Source organism: Bactrocera neohumeralis, chromosome 2, assembly GCF_024586455.1.
Source record: "Bactrocera neohumeralis isolate Rockhampton chromosome 2, APGP_CSIRO_Bneo_wtdbg2-racon-allhic-juicebox.fasta_v2, whole genome shotgun sequence".
Taxonomy (NCBI): Eukaryota; Metazoa; Arthropoda; class Insecta; order Diptera; family Tephritidae; genus Bactrocera; species Bactrocera neohumeralis.
Genome location: NC_065919.1, coordinates 60,739,656 through 60,752,751, shown reverse-complemented (window position 1 = coordinate 60,752,751; position 13,096 = coordinate 60,739,656). Strand labels below are relative to the sequence as shown.

General features: G+C 34.5%; 1 protein-coding gene across 1 annotated transcript in view; it reads right to left on the bottom strand.

Annotated features, from left to right (window-relative positions):
• LOC126752620 (tubulin beta chain) overlaps positions 1 to 13,096 on the bottom strand; it is a 112,459-nt gene that overhangs the window by 40,490 nt on the left and 58,873 nt on the right. The window contains exons 2-3 of the mRNA XM_050463561.1: positions 1,973 to 2,207; positions 1,630 to 1,859 (exon numbers count right to left, since the gene is read on the bottom strand). Of these exons, the coding sequence (XP_050319518.1) occupies positions 1,630 to 1,859; positions 1,973 to 2,207 (465 nt within the window). The remainder of the gene's footprint in view (positions 1 to 1,629; positions 1,860 to 1,972; positions 2,208 to 13,096) is intronic.

The window sequence follows — 13,096 nt, the reverse complement described above, 5'->3', positions numbered from 1 at the left end:
AGAAAATTAATAAAATTTAACTGATTTAATTGAGTAGTAAATAAAACATAATTTATTTAACCAAAATAAATATGAAGATGTGACTAATTTGTTTAAAAATTGCAAAGGACTAAATGAAGTAATTAATTAAAAACTAAGCTAAATTAGCAATTTTCATAATAATTTTTTTTTTAATTTAAAGAAATATAAGAATATACCAAATAAATAGAAGGAAGCTGACTGAAATATTTACTAAATTTAATTTAATTTAATTAAATAGTCAATAAATAATAAGTATTTAATTTAAAAAATATTATAGAGAAATTAATTTATTCAAAAAATTGAATTAGATAATTAAAAAGTAATAATTAAAGAAATTTAATAATTAATAAAAATAATTAATTTAACTAGAAAATTAGTAAAACACAACTAATTTAATTAAATAGTTAATAAAACATAATTTATTTTTAACATTTTTAAGGAAACAATAATTAAATGAAGTAATTAATAAATTTCTTAATTTAAATAAATATAAGAATATATCAAATAAATAGTAGGAACTTTACTCAAATAATTAATGACAAAATAATCAGTATACAAAATTAATATTTATTTATCTAAAAAATATTCCAAAATATTTAATGTATTAAAATTTATAAAAATTAAATAATTTTAGTGTATAATTATTTAATGAATATTAATAATTAATTCAAAAACAAAATGTAAGTCAATAACTTAAATAAGAAACAAAATTTTCATTTAAAACATTATAATTGATTTAACTAAATAATTAACTTTACCAGTAATCAATTCAAAATTAATTAAATTAAATTCTAAATAAATAATAATTAAATAAATTAAAAAAAATGCTTTAAAGTAATTTATTTGGTTAAATTAGCAATACGTTAATACTAAAAAATTATTATTATAAAATTAGTCAAAATAGTAAAAAAATATAATTTAATATATAATTGATATATAATTGAATTAATTAATAAATGAAAAAACTGACTTAATTAGAATAAATAAGGGAAAACAATCAATATTCTTAGGTAAAAAAATACTTAAATAAGCCATCGAAAAATAATAATCAATAAAATAAAAAAAAATTTAAATTAATTAATTTAATCAAATAATAAAATTAATTATGATAATGAAAACTTGTTATGATAAAATAGTTTTATAGAAAAGCCTAAATTTTAATTTAATATTAAATAAAAAATTAATTTAGTTAAGTAGTAAGTAATAATATTAATGAATAATTTTAAGAGTTGGTATAAAGTAATTAATTTATTCCAATTAGTAACAAAAAAATAATTTAATTGGATATTTAATAAATTATAATTAAGTAAACTAATTAATTAAAGTAAATAAGGGAAAATAATCAATTTGCTTAGGACCAAATTTGAAAAATAATTAATTAAATAAAATAATTCTAACAAAAAATAGTGTAACTAAAAAAAGAACAAATTTAAATATTAAATAGAGGAAATAAAAACTTAAATTTTTTTGATTAAAAAAATATTTTCGTATTTAAATATATGTATACTTAATTAAACACTTCTTCAACACACTTCATGAAACTCCATTTCGCTCTCTACTTGCATATAACCATATTCTTCAATTTTAATCATGCAGAATTTCACTCACCTTTGGCGATGGCACCACTGAAAATGTGTTCATTATCCTGTCGGGGTACTCTTCGCGTATTTTGGAAATAAGCAGGGTACCCAGACCGGAGCCGGTACCGCCACCCAGAGAATGTGCCAATTGGAAGCCTTGCAGGCAATCGCAACCCTCGGACTCTTTGCGCAGCACATCCAACACAGAGTCAATTAGCTCGGCGCCCTCTGTGTAATGACCTTTGGCCCAGTTATTGCCTGGAATTTCAAAGTTTTATTAAAATCCAAAAGTGTTCATTTGAACCAAATCTATCCTACTATCTGCAGTTCAACGATATTGTATAATTTGACTTTTCTTTGCTTTTACTCACCCGCTCCGGACTGGCCGAACACGAAGTTATCTGGCCTGAATAGCATACCCATTGGCGATTGGCGAACAGCATCCATTGTGCCTGGCTCCAAATCGATGAGTACAGCGCGTGGTACGTATTTACCACTGCTGGCCTCATTGTAGTACACATCGATGCGTTCCAATTGCAAATCGTTCTCACCAACGTACATGCCATTCGGGTCGATGCCATGCTCATCGGAGATGATTTCCCAGAACTAAAAAGAAAAAAACAAAAATTAAAATGAAAAATTAATTTAAGAAAATAATAACAATTTCAGGTGTTCTATAATATTTAATTTTTATTTTTAAGTAGCATAACATTTTCTTAAAAAAATTTCAACAATTATTACAAAATTATTCGTTAGTGTGCTACGTTGTTTGTGAGTTCACAACGCGTTTCACGACATTGTTGCATACTTTGTGGCGCAAAATAATCATTTCATGCTTTAACAAATAAATAAAAATCTGTCTGCTTCAAATGCACACACATTGCAAATTATACATATACAAAATTCTCTAGAAATGAAGAAAAAACTTACACTACTGAATATTCAATACATGAAAATGCAAATATTTTTGATGGCGCGTGAAAATCATTGAAATAATGCTTGCAAAAAACAATATACAAATACAGTCTTGGCCAGCAAATTATCAATGTTTACATTGGAATATTTCCACACAATTGTTTTACCCACAATCTGTTATTGCAATAACTCAATCTGTAACTTAGCAATAAGAATGCAATTTAGCGGAGGCTTTAGCCGGGTAGGGCCTCTGTGGGGTTTATGATTTTCAAAATCGGGTGTGGCTCCGTTATAAATTACTGAAACTATGCTTATCCCTATCGATAACTGCCGGAAGCGTAATAGTCATACAGTCTTTTAAAACTGTTAGAATATGGCAAAATCGGAGTACAACCACGCCTACTTCCTTTATAATATCATTTCGAATGCCACCAGTTCTTTTAAATTTCTAAAAGATAACTTCAAAAATCAAAAAATTTCTCCAATCCGACCAAACTTTCTCTATACCGATGTACCGAATTTCAAAACCTCGTTATATTAAAACTCGAAATGCCAGACGAATTGTACTTAATCTGCTACGCAAACGATGGGACAGCTGTAATTACAGTAAGAGACACTGAAGAACTGCGAAGAAAACTTAATCAGGTCATGATACGAATGCAAGCATGGCTCGACTCCACACAAGCTCCAGCTCGCTTCGGAAAAAGCAGAGCTACTACTGCAAACAAATAAGCACGAACCCCTCGAAACGAGTATGCAAACGACTACGGATATAGTTAGGACACAAAAAGCAGTAAACTACATAGGCGTAAGATTGGACCTTTTGGGTACAAATCCAGCACGTCGCAGGAAAGGCAGCGAAGATCACCTCCCAACTGAGCAGACTAATGGCCAACATATGAGGCCTCAACCACGAAAAGAGAAAGTTCCGACGACAATCAGCGCCCTATTATTCGGAGCGGAGACCTCGGCAGGCGTGCCTAAAAAGGAAAACCGGCGCAAGGTAGTAGGCAGAGTATACCGCACCGCAGTCCTCAGAGTGGCATCAGATTAATGAAACTAAAACTTTTGTATTTGACGTTTGCTCAGATCGCATTACTATAGCATACAGCTGTCATATAAAAAAATGAACGGAATCAAGTGCTTGTATCAACATTTTTTTCACTTCACAACATGTCATCACGAAATTTGTCATGAATTTTTGTCTAAGGCAAGGGTGTAATCTCTGAAGAAATTCTTCTGTTCGAACCACTATAGGATACAGCTGTCATACAAAGTAATGGATCAAAATTCAGTCGTTGTGTGAAAAACTTTTATATATTACGAGATATCTTCACGAAATTTGGCAACGGTGCACACTCCGAAGAAAATGTTCAGATCGAATCACTGAGCGATAAAACTAAACTTCTTGTAGAGAATTTGCATCTGTGATTGGCATCATAGCTTCGGTGTATTCGAAGTTAATCCTTCTTCTAATTGAAAGTTATTTTTCTACCTTTTAATAATCAAACAATGCAATATTTGTGGGAAATAAAATCCGTCTTTATATTCAGCGCCACCAGTGTACATATTGCATTACACACATTTATATACACATAAAATACAAGCATACGTGCTCATATAACTGCATAAGCGCATAATTCGATCGGTAGCAAAATAGTTTTTCAGCGCAAAAATAAAGAAACACAAAACGAGTGAAATAATCATTTTACGCTGCTGAAATTCATATCCTTGTAAACTGAAAAAAACTTGGAAAAATTCGCCACCGCGGGCATTCATTACAATATCCAAGTAACAAACGTTGTAGCACAATGAAAGTGGTGGTGGAAAAAATATCATCGCAAAAAATTACACATACACACATAGAGCAAAGAAATATAGTACACAGATCAATGAATTTTAACAAAAATTTCCATTTTGCTGCACTAAAAACGCGGACGACAACTGCCAGTGGGTTGTGTGGGGCGCGTTAGATGTGAATAGATCTGCTGTGCGGGCTCTCAAGCAATTTCGCCGCCGGCATTTATAGTTCAAACGGTGCTTGCAAATACCGGCACATATGTTTATCTGCTTACAACACACACATTTATACGTGTATACCTGACATGCCCTTAGTTGATGCTTTGTCGCCAGTTGAAACCGCTAGTATTCGCGCCCACAACTACTTTTCCACCGTTTCCACGCGGTGTTTCGTATGGATGCAAGCAATTTATGCAGCTTCGTTATTGGAAATTGATATTCATTTTGCTATTCTATTCTTTGCAATTCTTTCGCATTCTCTTCGTTTTTTCACCCCCGTTGCGATTGAAACCAATTTCACGTGTTTATGAAAATACAAATTTCCATTTTGCTGCTATTTGTCCGAGGATATTGTTGCACCTTACAAAAGTGCCCACCTTTGTGGGAATGAGTCTGATTGCATGGGCTCTGAGCTGCACGTGTGTTTTTAAAAACAAAGCAAAATATATGTCGTTTTATAAATATTTTGTTTGTTCTTGAATTGGAGAACTCCATAAAATCGATACTCTTTTATCAGAATATTGCTTGACCTGGCATTGAGTGAAAACAAAACTTGGTTCGGATTATTATAACGGAATATTATTTTTCATAAATTTTAAAGTGAATGAAAATGCAATCCTTTAAATTTTTAATTATTTTCTTATCTTTTCTGAGTCAAAACAAAAATCTTAAGCACTTGAACTTTGCTAGAAACAGATACCTTATGCTATAGCTATACACCACGCTTTTAAGACTTTATAGCTTCAAGCTGTTATTTAGTTTGACAGCTGAATAAATTGCTCAAAAGCTAAGGATCTTGAAAGCTGTACTTATAGTTATATCCTAATTAACTTTGATATTAAACCCAAGCTTTAATCTAAAGTTTTTCTAATACAATTTTCACCTGAGATTTTCCTTCTGAGCATCGGATCTATTGCTTCGTTTTCTATGTCGGTACCCTCAAAGTAATACACCAATACACTTGTTTCAATGTTTTTTTAAGCCTCGAAACAGTTGTTAAAGTCAATTTCCGGAATAGCCTTCAATAAGCGTAGCGATTAACGTTTACTGTCTTCAATTGATTGAAAACGGTTTCTCCGGAGCGATCGTTTAAGTATGCTGATAAGCCAAAAGTCATACGGAGCTAAATCAGGCGAATGCGGTAATTGCGGCACGATATTGGCGAAAAATTCATGAAGATTCAATGCAGTATTCGACGGTGCATTATCGTGGTGCAAAAATAACTTCGCGGAAATGACGTATAACACTCAAATAGTATTCCTTGTTGACAGTTGGCCGATCAGAAGAAATTCGGAGTGCACCACACCTCGATAATCGAAGAAAACTGTCAACATAGCCCCGCTTTGTCTTTTTTGGTTTCGGCTTACCTTTACCATGATATTCGGTCGATTGATCGTTTGTTTCCGGGTCGTGAACATTGATGAACAGCCAGCAATAAGACGTTTTACAGTAAGATCTCTGACTTTTAATTCTCGATTCTTAAGCTCCAATATCTTTATTTTATTGACGTGTTGATCATCAGTTGATGTTTATATTTCGATGAATAGGTTTTCGCGTAAAATTTAAATTAAAAATAAAATTAAATTAAAGTCTTGCTATTTTTTGTCCAAAGTAGTATATTTATCTACTTCATATATTATCAACGCACAAGTTCGTAGGGTCATTACTAGACCTTAGTTGAGAGTGATGAATCGCTCATTGCTAAGCTAAAATCAAAACTATTATAGTCCAATTAATTACCTCTCATAAAATCTTTCACTCGAGCGGTGGATTGCTTTGAAGTCAGCTAGGGAGTATATACAATAGCATGCGAGGTACATAAAATTATATAGAATATACCGTTAAGCCTGATAGTTTTAGATTGCAGAGTCCAATCCTGAACTACGCTTAATTTTCTTAGCAGCTGTTTGAATATAGAGCCGCAGAAGATTCCTATTTTACTCAACATTTAGCAGAATCAAGTATAGCAGGTAGCTTTTAAGCATGAAAGGCTGAGAAAATTTGAAAATAATTGGAGTTCCGTAAAAAAATAATCGCTTTACAAATAATCTCCTACACAAATTGTGTATCAATTAAATAAAAAAAAAAAAACATTATGCTCTAGGCCACTGCGTCCGACAACACACTGCGAAACTCCTAAACTCGTTGATCCCATTCCAGATACATTTATTATTATTTTATCACAAATTCCATTGTTTTGCTTTTACTTCGGCGACGTATGCTTTTCTTGCGCATGAATATGAATTTCAGATTTGCCGCGCATATATAAATACGTAAATATTTTGTGAAGCAGCAACAAGTACAACCAGTGCGCCACAATTTACACGCGTTTATGTTTTTAACCACAATTTTTGCCTTGTTTGTCTTCGTGGCAATGTTATTGTTGTTGATTGTTAGGTTATGCTGTTATGATTTGCAGTATAACCTTGCTGGCTCCTTCATTGGTTTTATGGGTTTCATTGCCAAAAGAAAAAATGTTAATTGTGAGAAAATTGCAAGCTGCCGTGACACGCTTGATTCAATACATTTTAAACGGTATACTTTTTGTTGTTGTTTTTAGATTACCGCTACCCCTGCAGCGAAGTGGAATGTTATGGTTGAAAGGATGCGCCTATCCTTTTGCTAATTTGCTTTTAAATTGAGAATTGCTGAAAGGTGCGTCGAAATTGAAGTACATCAATCAGTTGCTATCAATAATGTAACGATATTGAAATGTAACGGTATAGTAATAAAAAGCTGTAGTACATGACAGATTTTATGGCTCTATGCTTGTGAAAGTTGAATGGCACATACAAAAATGTAAGTAGTTCATAAATATTTAGTGTCAATCCACTTTAGAGCTCGCAGGATATTCTAAAAAATATTCTTAAACAAGTAAGGATGAACTAAGTTCGGGTATAACCGAACATTTCATACTTTTTCAACTTGCAAGAATTAAAGTACCTTCAGATACATAAGGCTTGCTTGTTATATGGGGTCTATGACGAGTTCTCACCCCATTTTATTTATTCTAAAGTTTGCAAGGAGGGGCGGTTAACGTGTGTTTGACATGGGTACCTGTTGACGACAGTCTTACTCCAGCGCTCAAAAGTATAGAGGAGGAAATAAATGCGTTGATCAGCGCAATGCCACTAACCACCTTGGTAGGGTTCGAGGCCCATCTAAAATCTCCGCCGTACTTTGGGTCTGGCACCTGCTTACAATGCAACTCAACATCCAACTGTCAAGGTGTCAGTCCTTCTCGCATTCGAGTTTAACCATAACCACTACCATACTCCCCGAGGGGACAGTCCGTATGAAAAGGTTACTGGAAGTCTTAGAGCTCCTGCTCCTCGTCGTACCAGAACTAAGTCTCCACTTACACCTCGTAGCCGAAACTACAGTTGAGCTTCCGTACTGCTCTCCACTGGTGACCGGTGGTTCACACAAGAAGCTAATCTTAATTCCCAGTTAAACGCCCAAACAGTTCACGCGCAAACGGCACTAACTGTTCGGCATTCTGACTAGTGGAGATCACACCGTAGTTTAGCCAATCTCCATACCACCTAGATCCGTAATGTCCGAGTACATCGGAGCTCCGTAAGCAGAAAACCCATACTCAGAAAGAATCTGAAGTTTTTGTTACACTAAACTTACGTCACATACTTGATGCTGATCTGTCTTTACGCAGCATCGTCACAGTGTTTTTCATCGATATGTCCACCACCACACCTAAACTCCAAGTATTTACAGTTTCTAAAAATTGTCCTCCCGCCCGCTCTAACTCAGACCGCGAACGACTTTCGACCAGAAAAAGAAGGTCATTCGCATTTGCACAAACTTACAGAGTGGCTCGAGCTTCCCAAGCGAAGAGTCCATCTTGAGATTCCAGATATATGGACCACAGATGAACTCTGCCGGCAGCCACGAACCACATCGATCTCAACACTCCCATTCATGCCGATTAGAGAGGCTTTTCTGTCCGAAAAGTGGTTCCGTCAAAGTGTAGTTTCTGGAAAGCCAAACTCCTGCAGCCGTTACACCACTCGATCCCAGCTTAGGTAGTCAAACACCAAGGACATATTTGTTGACATTATCCCTAACAACATTTGGAACATAAAACCCATACTGCCTTTCTGACTATAAGAATACCCTGCGTAGCTCTTGAAGCCGTTCCACCATAACATTTCCAGCACTTTTTCAAGTGATATCGCGCTCTTAGACTATTTTCTGTGAGGATATATAAAGTCTAAAGTCTATGCGGACAATCTCGGTTCGATTCAGGCCTTGGGGCAAATCGTCGAACGAATCAGCAAAAATAGAACTCAACGAATGGACCATCTGAAACGTAGCCACAACCAACATTTGAGAGAGATAATCCTCAAAAAATTAATGCCAACTAACATTCTTTCGAATGATAATAAACATTCCCCATTAAATATGAAGTTTATGTGTTTTTTTTAGTAGGTAATGTTGAAACAGATCACCCTTTATATATGTATATAGATCTATATCTATCACGATTAGTTTTAGTTGATACAAACAACTGTTGAGTGAACAAAACTATTAAACTCTGTAGCAACATGTTGTAAGAATATAAAAATTGTTATTTATTTTAATACTTAATTGCGCCTCCAGCACTCTTAACGTCATTTTATAACTGTCAAAGTATGAAAAGAGTTTATGCTGAGTGCTGATAAAAGCGTTTAAAATATGATTAGGTATTCACAAATAATTCAAGCGCACATTTTGTTTGTGCCACTTTATTGTTGTCAGCCGAAATGAAGAAGCCTCCCCAAACCCCCCAACAGTAGAGTGAATCATAAACTCTTGTCAAACTATGAGCAAAAGGCAGCAGAAAATATGTGAAGGATGTGAAATTTACCGAAAAACAAACTTTGCTATGCACATGTGGGATGGTGAGTCTGTGTGTGTTGATGGAGGTAATGTCAGTGTTTGTGCGTGTGTGCACTTAAAATTTCATAAAACTTTTTCATTGTCACTATGACAGTCATGAAATTCTAAACATTTTCAACTAGTAACTTTTGAGTAGCAATAACAGAAAATAAAGCAAAAAAAAAAAACAACAACAAAAAAACGTTCACTTCGATCGCACCGAAGCTAGAATACCCTTAACATATAAAGAATTTCCATACAAGTACTTGACTTTGATCGTTCAGTTTGTATGGCAGCTATATGCTATAGTAGCATGACAAAAACGGTTTCTACAAATGGGCAGCTTCTTGGCGAGAAAGAGACGTTAAAAAATTTCAGAGCGATATCTCAAGAACTGAGGTACTAGTGTGTGTGAATATACAGACAGATGGACAGTGATAACCATTTTGACGGACGTGGCTAAATCGTATCAGCTCGTCTTGTTGATCATAAATATATACATATTTCTCCAACGTTCTCTTTTGAGTTCTACATACAAAGCTGGTGGCAAACTTAATATACCCTGTTCATGGTATAACAAACAAAAAATAGGAATGTGGGTTTAAAAATGCTCTGCGCATTAGTTGTTGTTGTAGTTGCTGTACGGTTAGTTGAGCGGCAAACTTTCAACTTTTCTTCTTATCTCGGGCACAGCGCGTCAGTTTTAAGGCCAACAGCAAGAGTTCCTTTACGAACACATACACGCGTATACACGCACACATAGATATGATATTCACATAGTTGTAGTTGTGCATATGCAAATTTGCTTTATTGTCAGTTAAGTGCACAAGTGACCAATTGACTGCCACTTTGTCGCCATGCTTTTACTTCGAAGCATGTCAGTGAGTTTGTTTGTCGTCACGCATGTGTACATGTGTGTTTGTTATCTGTGTGTGTGTGTGTGCACGCGTACGTGCGTGTAGTGGCTAATGTTTGCTCATTCATAATTCAACGCGTCTGAGTAAAGCAGAAGAAGCTTTAGCTGACAGTTGCTCAAGCTGCGTTCAAGAAAAGTGTGTGGGGCCACGTATTGTTGCTGTTGTTGCTTCTTTCTACAAAGTTTTCTCCTAGTCTTCTTATCAATGTTGCATACTTAAAAGAGTGCTCTTGGTTAAAAATATGCAGAGTTTTCGCTTTTATCATATTTGTGAATTATTGAGAAGTTGCAAAGTAAAATTTTTAACAAAACATATTTCATGAAAGCATAATATGCTAATAGGCAAAAAATGCGTTAAATTGGGCAGACATTTGGGAAGGTGTTAAGCTATATATCAGAGTCAATACTAATTCATTCAGTCCAAATGCTTGTTTATAATTCACAGTCGGCTTAACTAAAATTTGTTTATCATAGTCCTTAATCTATAAAGCCTTACTTATAAAATATTTTTTGGCTTCAACTCTAAACCACGATTTTCATCTTGAGTATGTTCTCAAAGACAAAAGCTCTGAAAACACTAGCATGAGGTTCCAATTTTATTTGGTATTTTAAAGGTGAAAAAGTTTTATTTCTTCAATGAGAAACTTATGAGGTGTTATAAAATATTTCTAATTGTCTTATTTGGCCATATTCTTACGGCCCGGAAACAGACGATCAATTGGCCGAATATCTTGGCAAAGGTGAGCCGGAAAAACCTCGTCAAAGCAGTTCAAAATCAAGGTTATGTTGACAGTGTTCTTCGATTTGTTCTACTATTTGTGTGTTAAGAGGCCGGAATTCGCTTAATTTTGAACCAATATCGTGACGCAATCACCGTATTCACCGGCTTTAATTTCGTCTGAGTTCTGACTGTTCCTTAAACTCAAACGACTGCTCCGGGGAAAACGTTTTGAGTCAATTTGCGGTATTGTCAGGAGTTTACGGATACCAAATATTTTTTCTCTATGACACGAACGGAAAAGTAATAGGGCAAATCGCCTAATAATTTATTTTACTATATCGATATGTAGATTGCTTTTTATTTGGCGTGATTTGGCAACCCAAGTGTTGCAGTCTTGGAATTCACAACTTTATTGAAAAGTTGTTGATAGTTTTGATGTTAATTACGTTTTGATATTAGAGAGCTATTTGATTGTTTACAGTAACTTAAAATACTCATCTCGGAAAAAAATTTTAATTAAATTGCGAATCGAGATCGTAGCTCACTTCATGACGAATTTAGTGAAGATCGTCTAAAATCAGTTTTTCTTCCGGAAATTATTGATGCTGTACGCAAACTGATATTGCAAGTTCGTCGTGTGACCTATTGTGAGATTGAGACAACTTTAGGCATTAGTGGCGTCAGCATATATGCAATATCGCATGAACATTTGACTGCAAAAAAATTGTTCAAACACTTTGTCAATCACTCAAAAAAATGCTGTTGTCGATTGGTCGAGTGATGAAAAGTCGATTGACTTCTTTTTATTCTCGTCTTTTCGACACCTGAAGTGGCGGTTGATGAGTTCAGAACAAATGTTTTGGAGATACCTCAATGCGAGTGGCTCAAGGGGTTTCATATTTGGTTCAAATACAAGCACAAGTCTATAGATCTTAACGAAGAATATTCGAAAAAAAAACAATAAAGCGATTTCCGATGATTAATAATTGCTTTTGCTCTCTAATTTCGAAATATAAAAGGTGATCCTCGTAACAAGGACAGAAATGAAGATGCTGCGAACTTTTGCCGTTTACAAGTAACAAAAATGTTGGCTTTTCAATGACAAACTTTTCTATAAAAAGATCCAGGAGACTGCTTTCAGGATTGTACATATTGTTATCTATAAAAGTGAAAAATATCTCACATTTCATATACAGTTTTTTTAATAACCGTATTTTGTTGTGTGTTCTTCAGACATTAGATGTTTTCTGTAACTTCCAACTTAACGTAATCACAGCCTACTAACATTGTTAGAAGTCAGTCAATCTTCCAACAGTCACTACGGAAATTTTATCCAAAACTCATTGGCCTTAAAGCCCTTGACATATATACATACATATGATTTACACAAAGAACTCAGAAAGTAAACCAATAGGCACATTTAAATCAAAGCCATTATGCTTTTTGTGTAAACAGCCAGAAAAGTATTTGTACAAACTAAATTGCTTCGTCATTACATATTTGCACATTTTTCCGACACTCAATTCACACCAAATTCGCACCCTCTATCATTAAATCGACACTCATCGCTTTCAATGTTGCCAATCATGATTTCTGCCTAACATATATGCCATTATATATAGTATATATGTAAATATGTATGTACCAATATATTTATCCTTTCATACCAGCAGCCACACCCCTCCTAGTCAACTTGGCCGCAAAAAATTCACACGCTTGCTACCCTCAACCTTCATCGCTCATATGAGTATAACGGCGCTTATGGCATACCGCAGAGAAGGATCGCTGCGGTAACCGCATATCTATTTAGAACTCTCGTGTTGAGCCGCAAAATGATTTTGTTGAAATCGCTTCCGCTCGACTGTAATAAATAGGCATTTCTATACGTGATTTCAATGCAGGCGTCAAAAATCAAAGCCCATCAATTGGCAATGCCTATTTGTGTGTGTGTGCATGTGTGTATTTGTAGGCATGCGTTTGTTAAGCAAATAAATATCGAATACTGTATAAATTTGTATTCACACTTGTTGGAATGCGAGCAGATACATA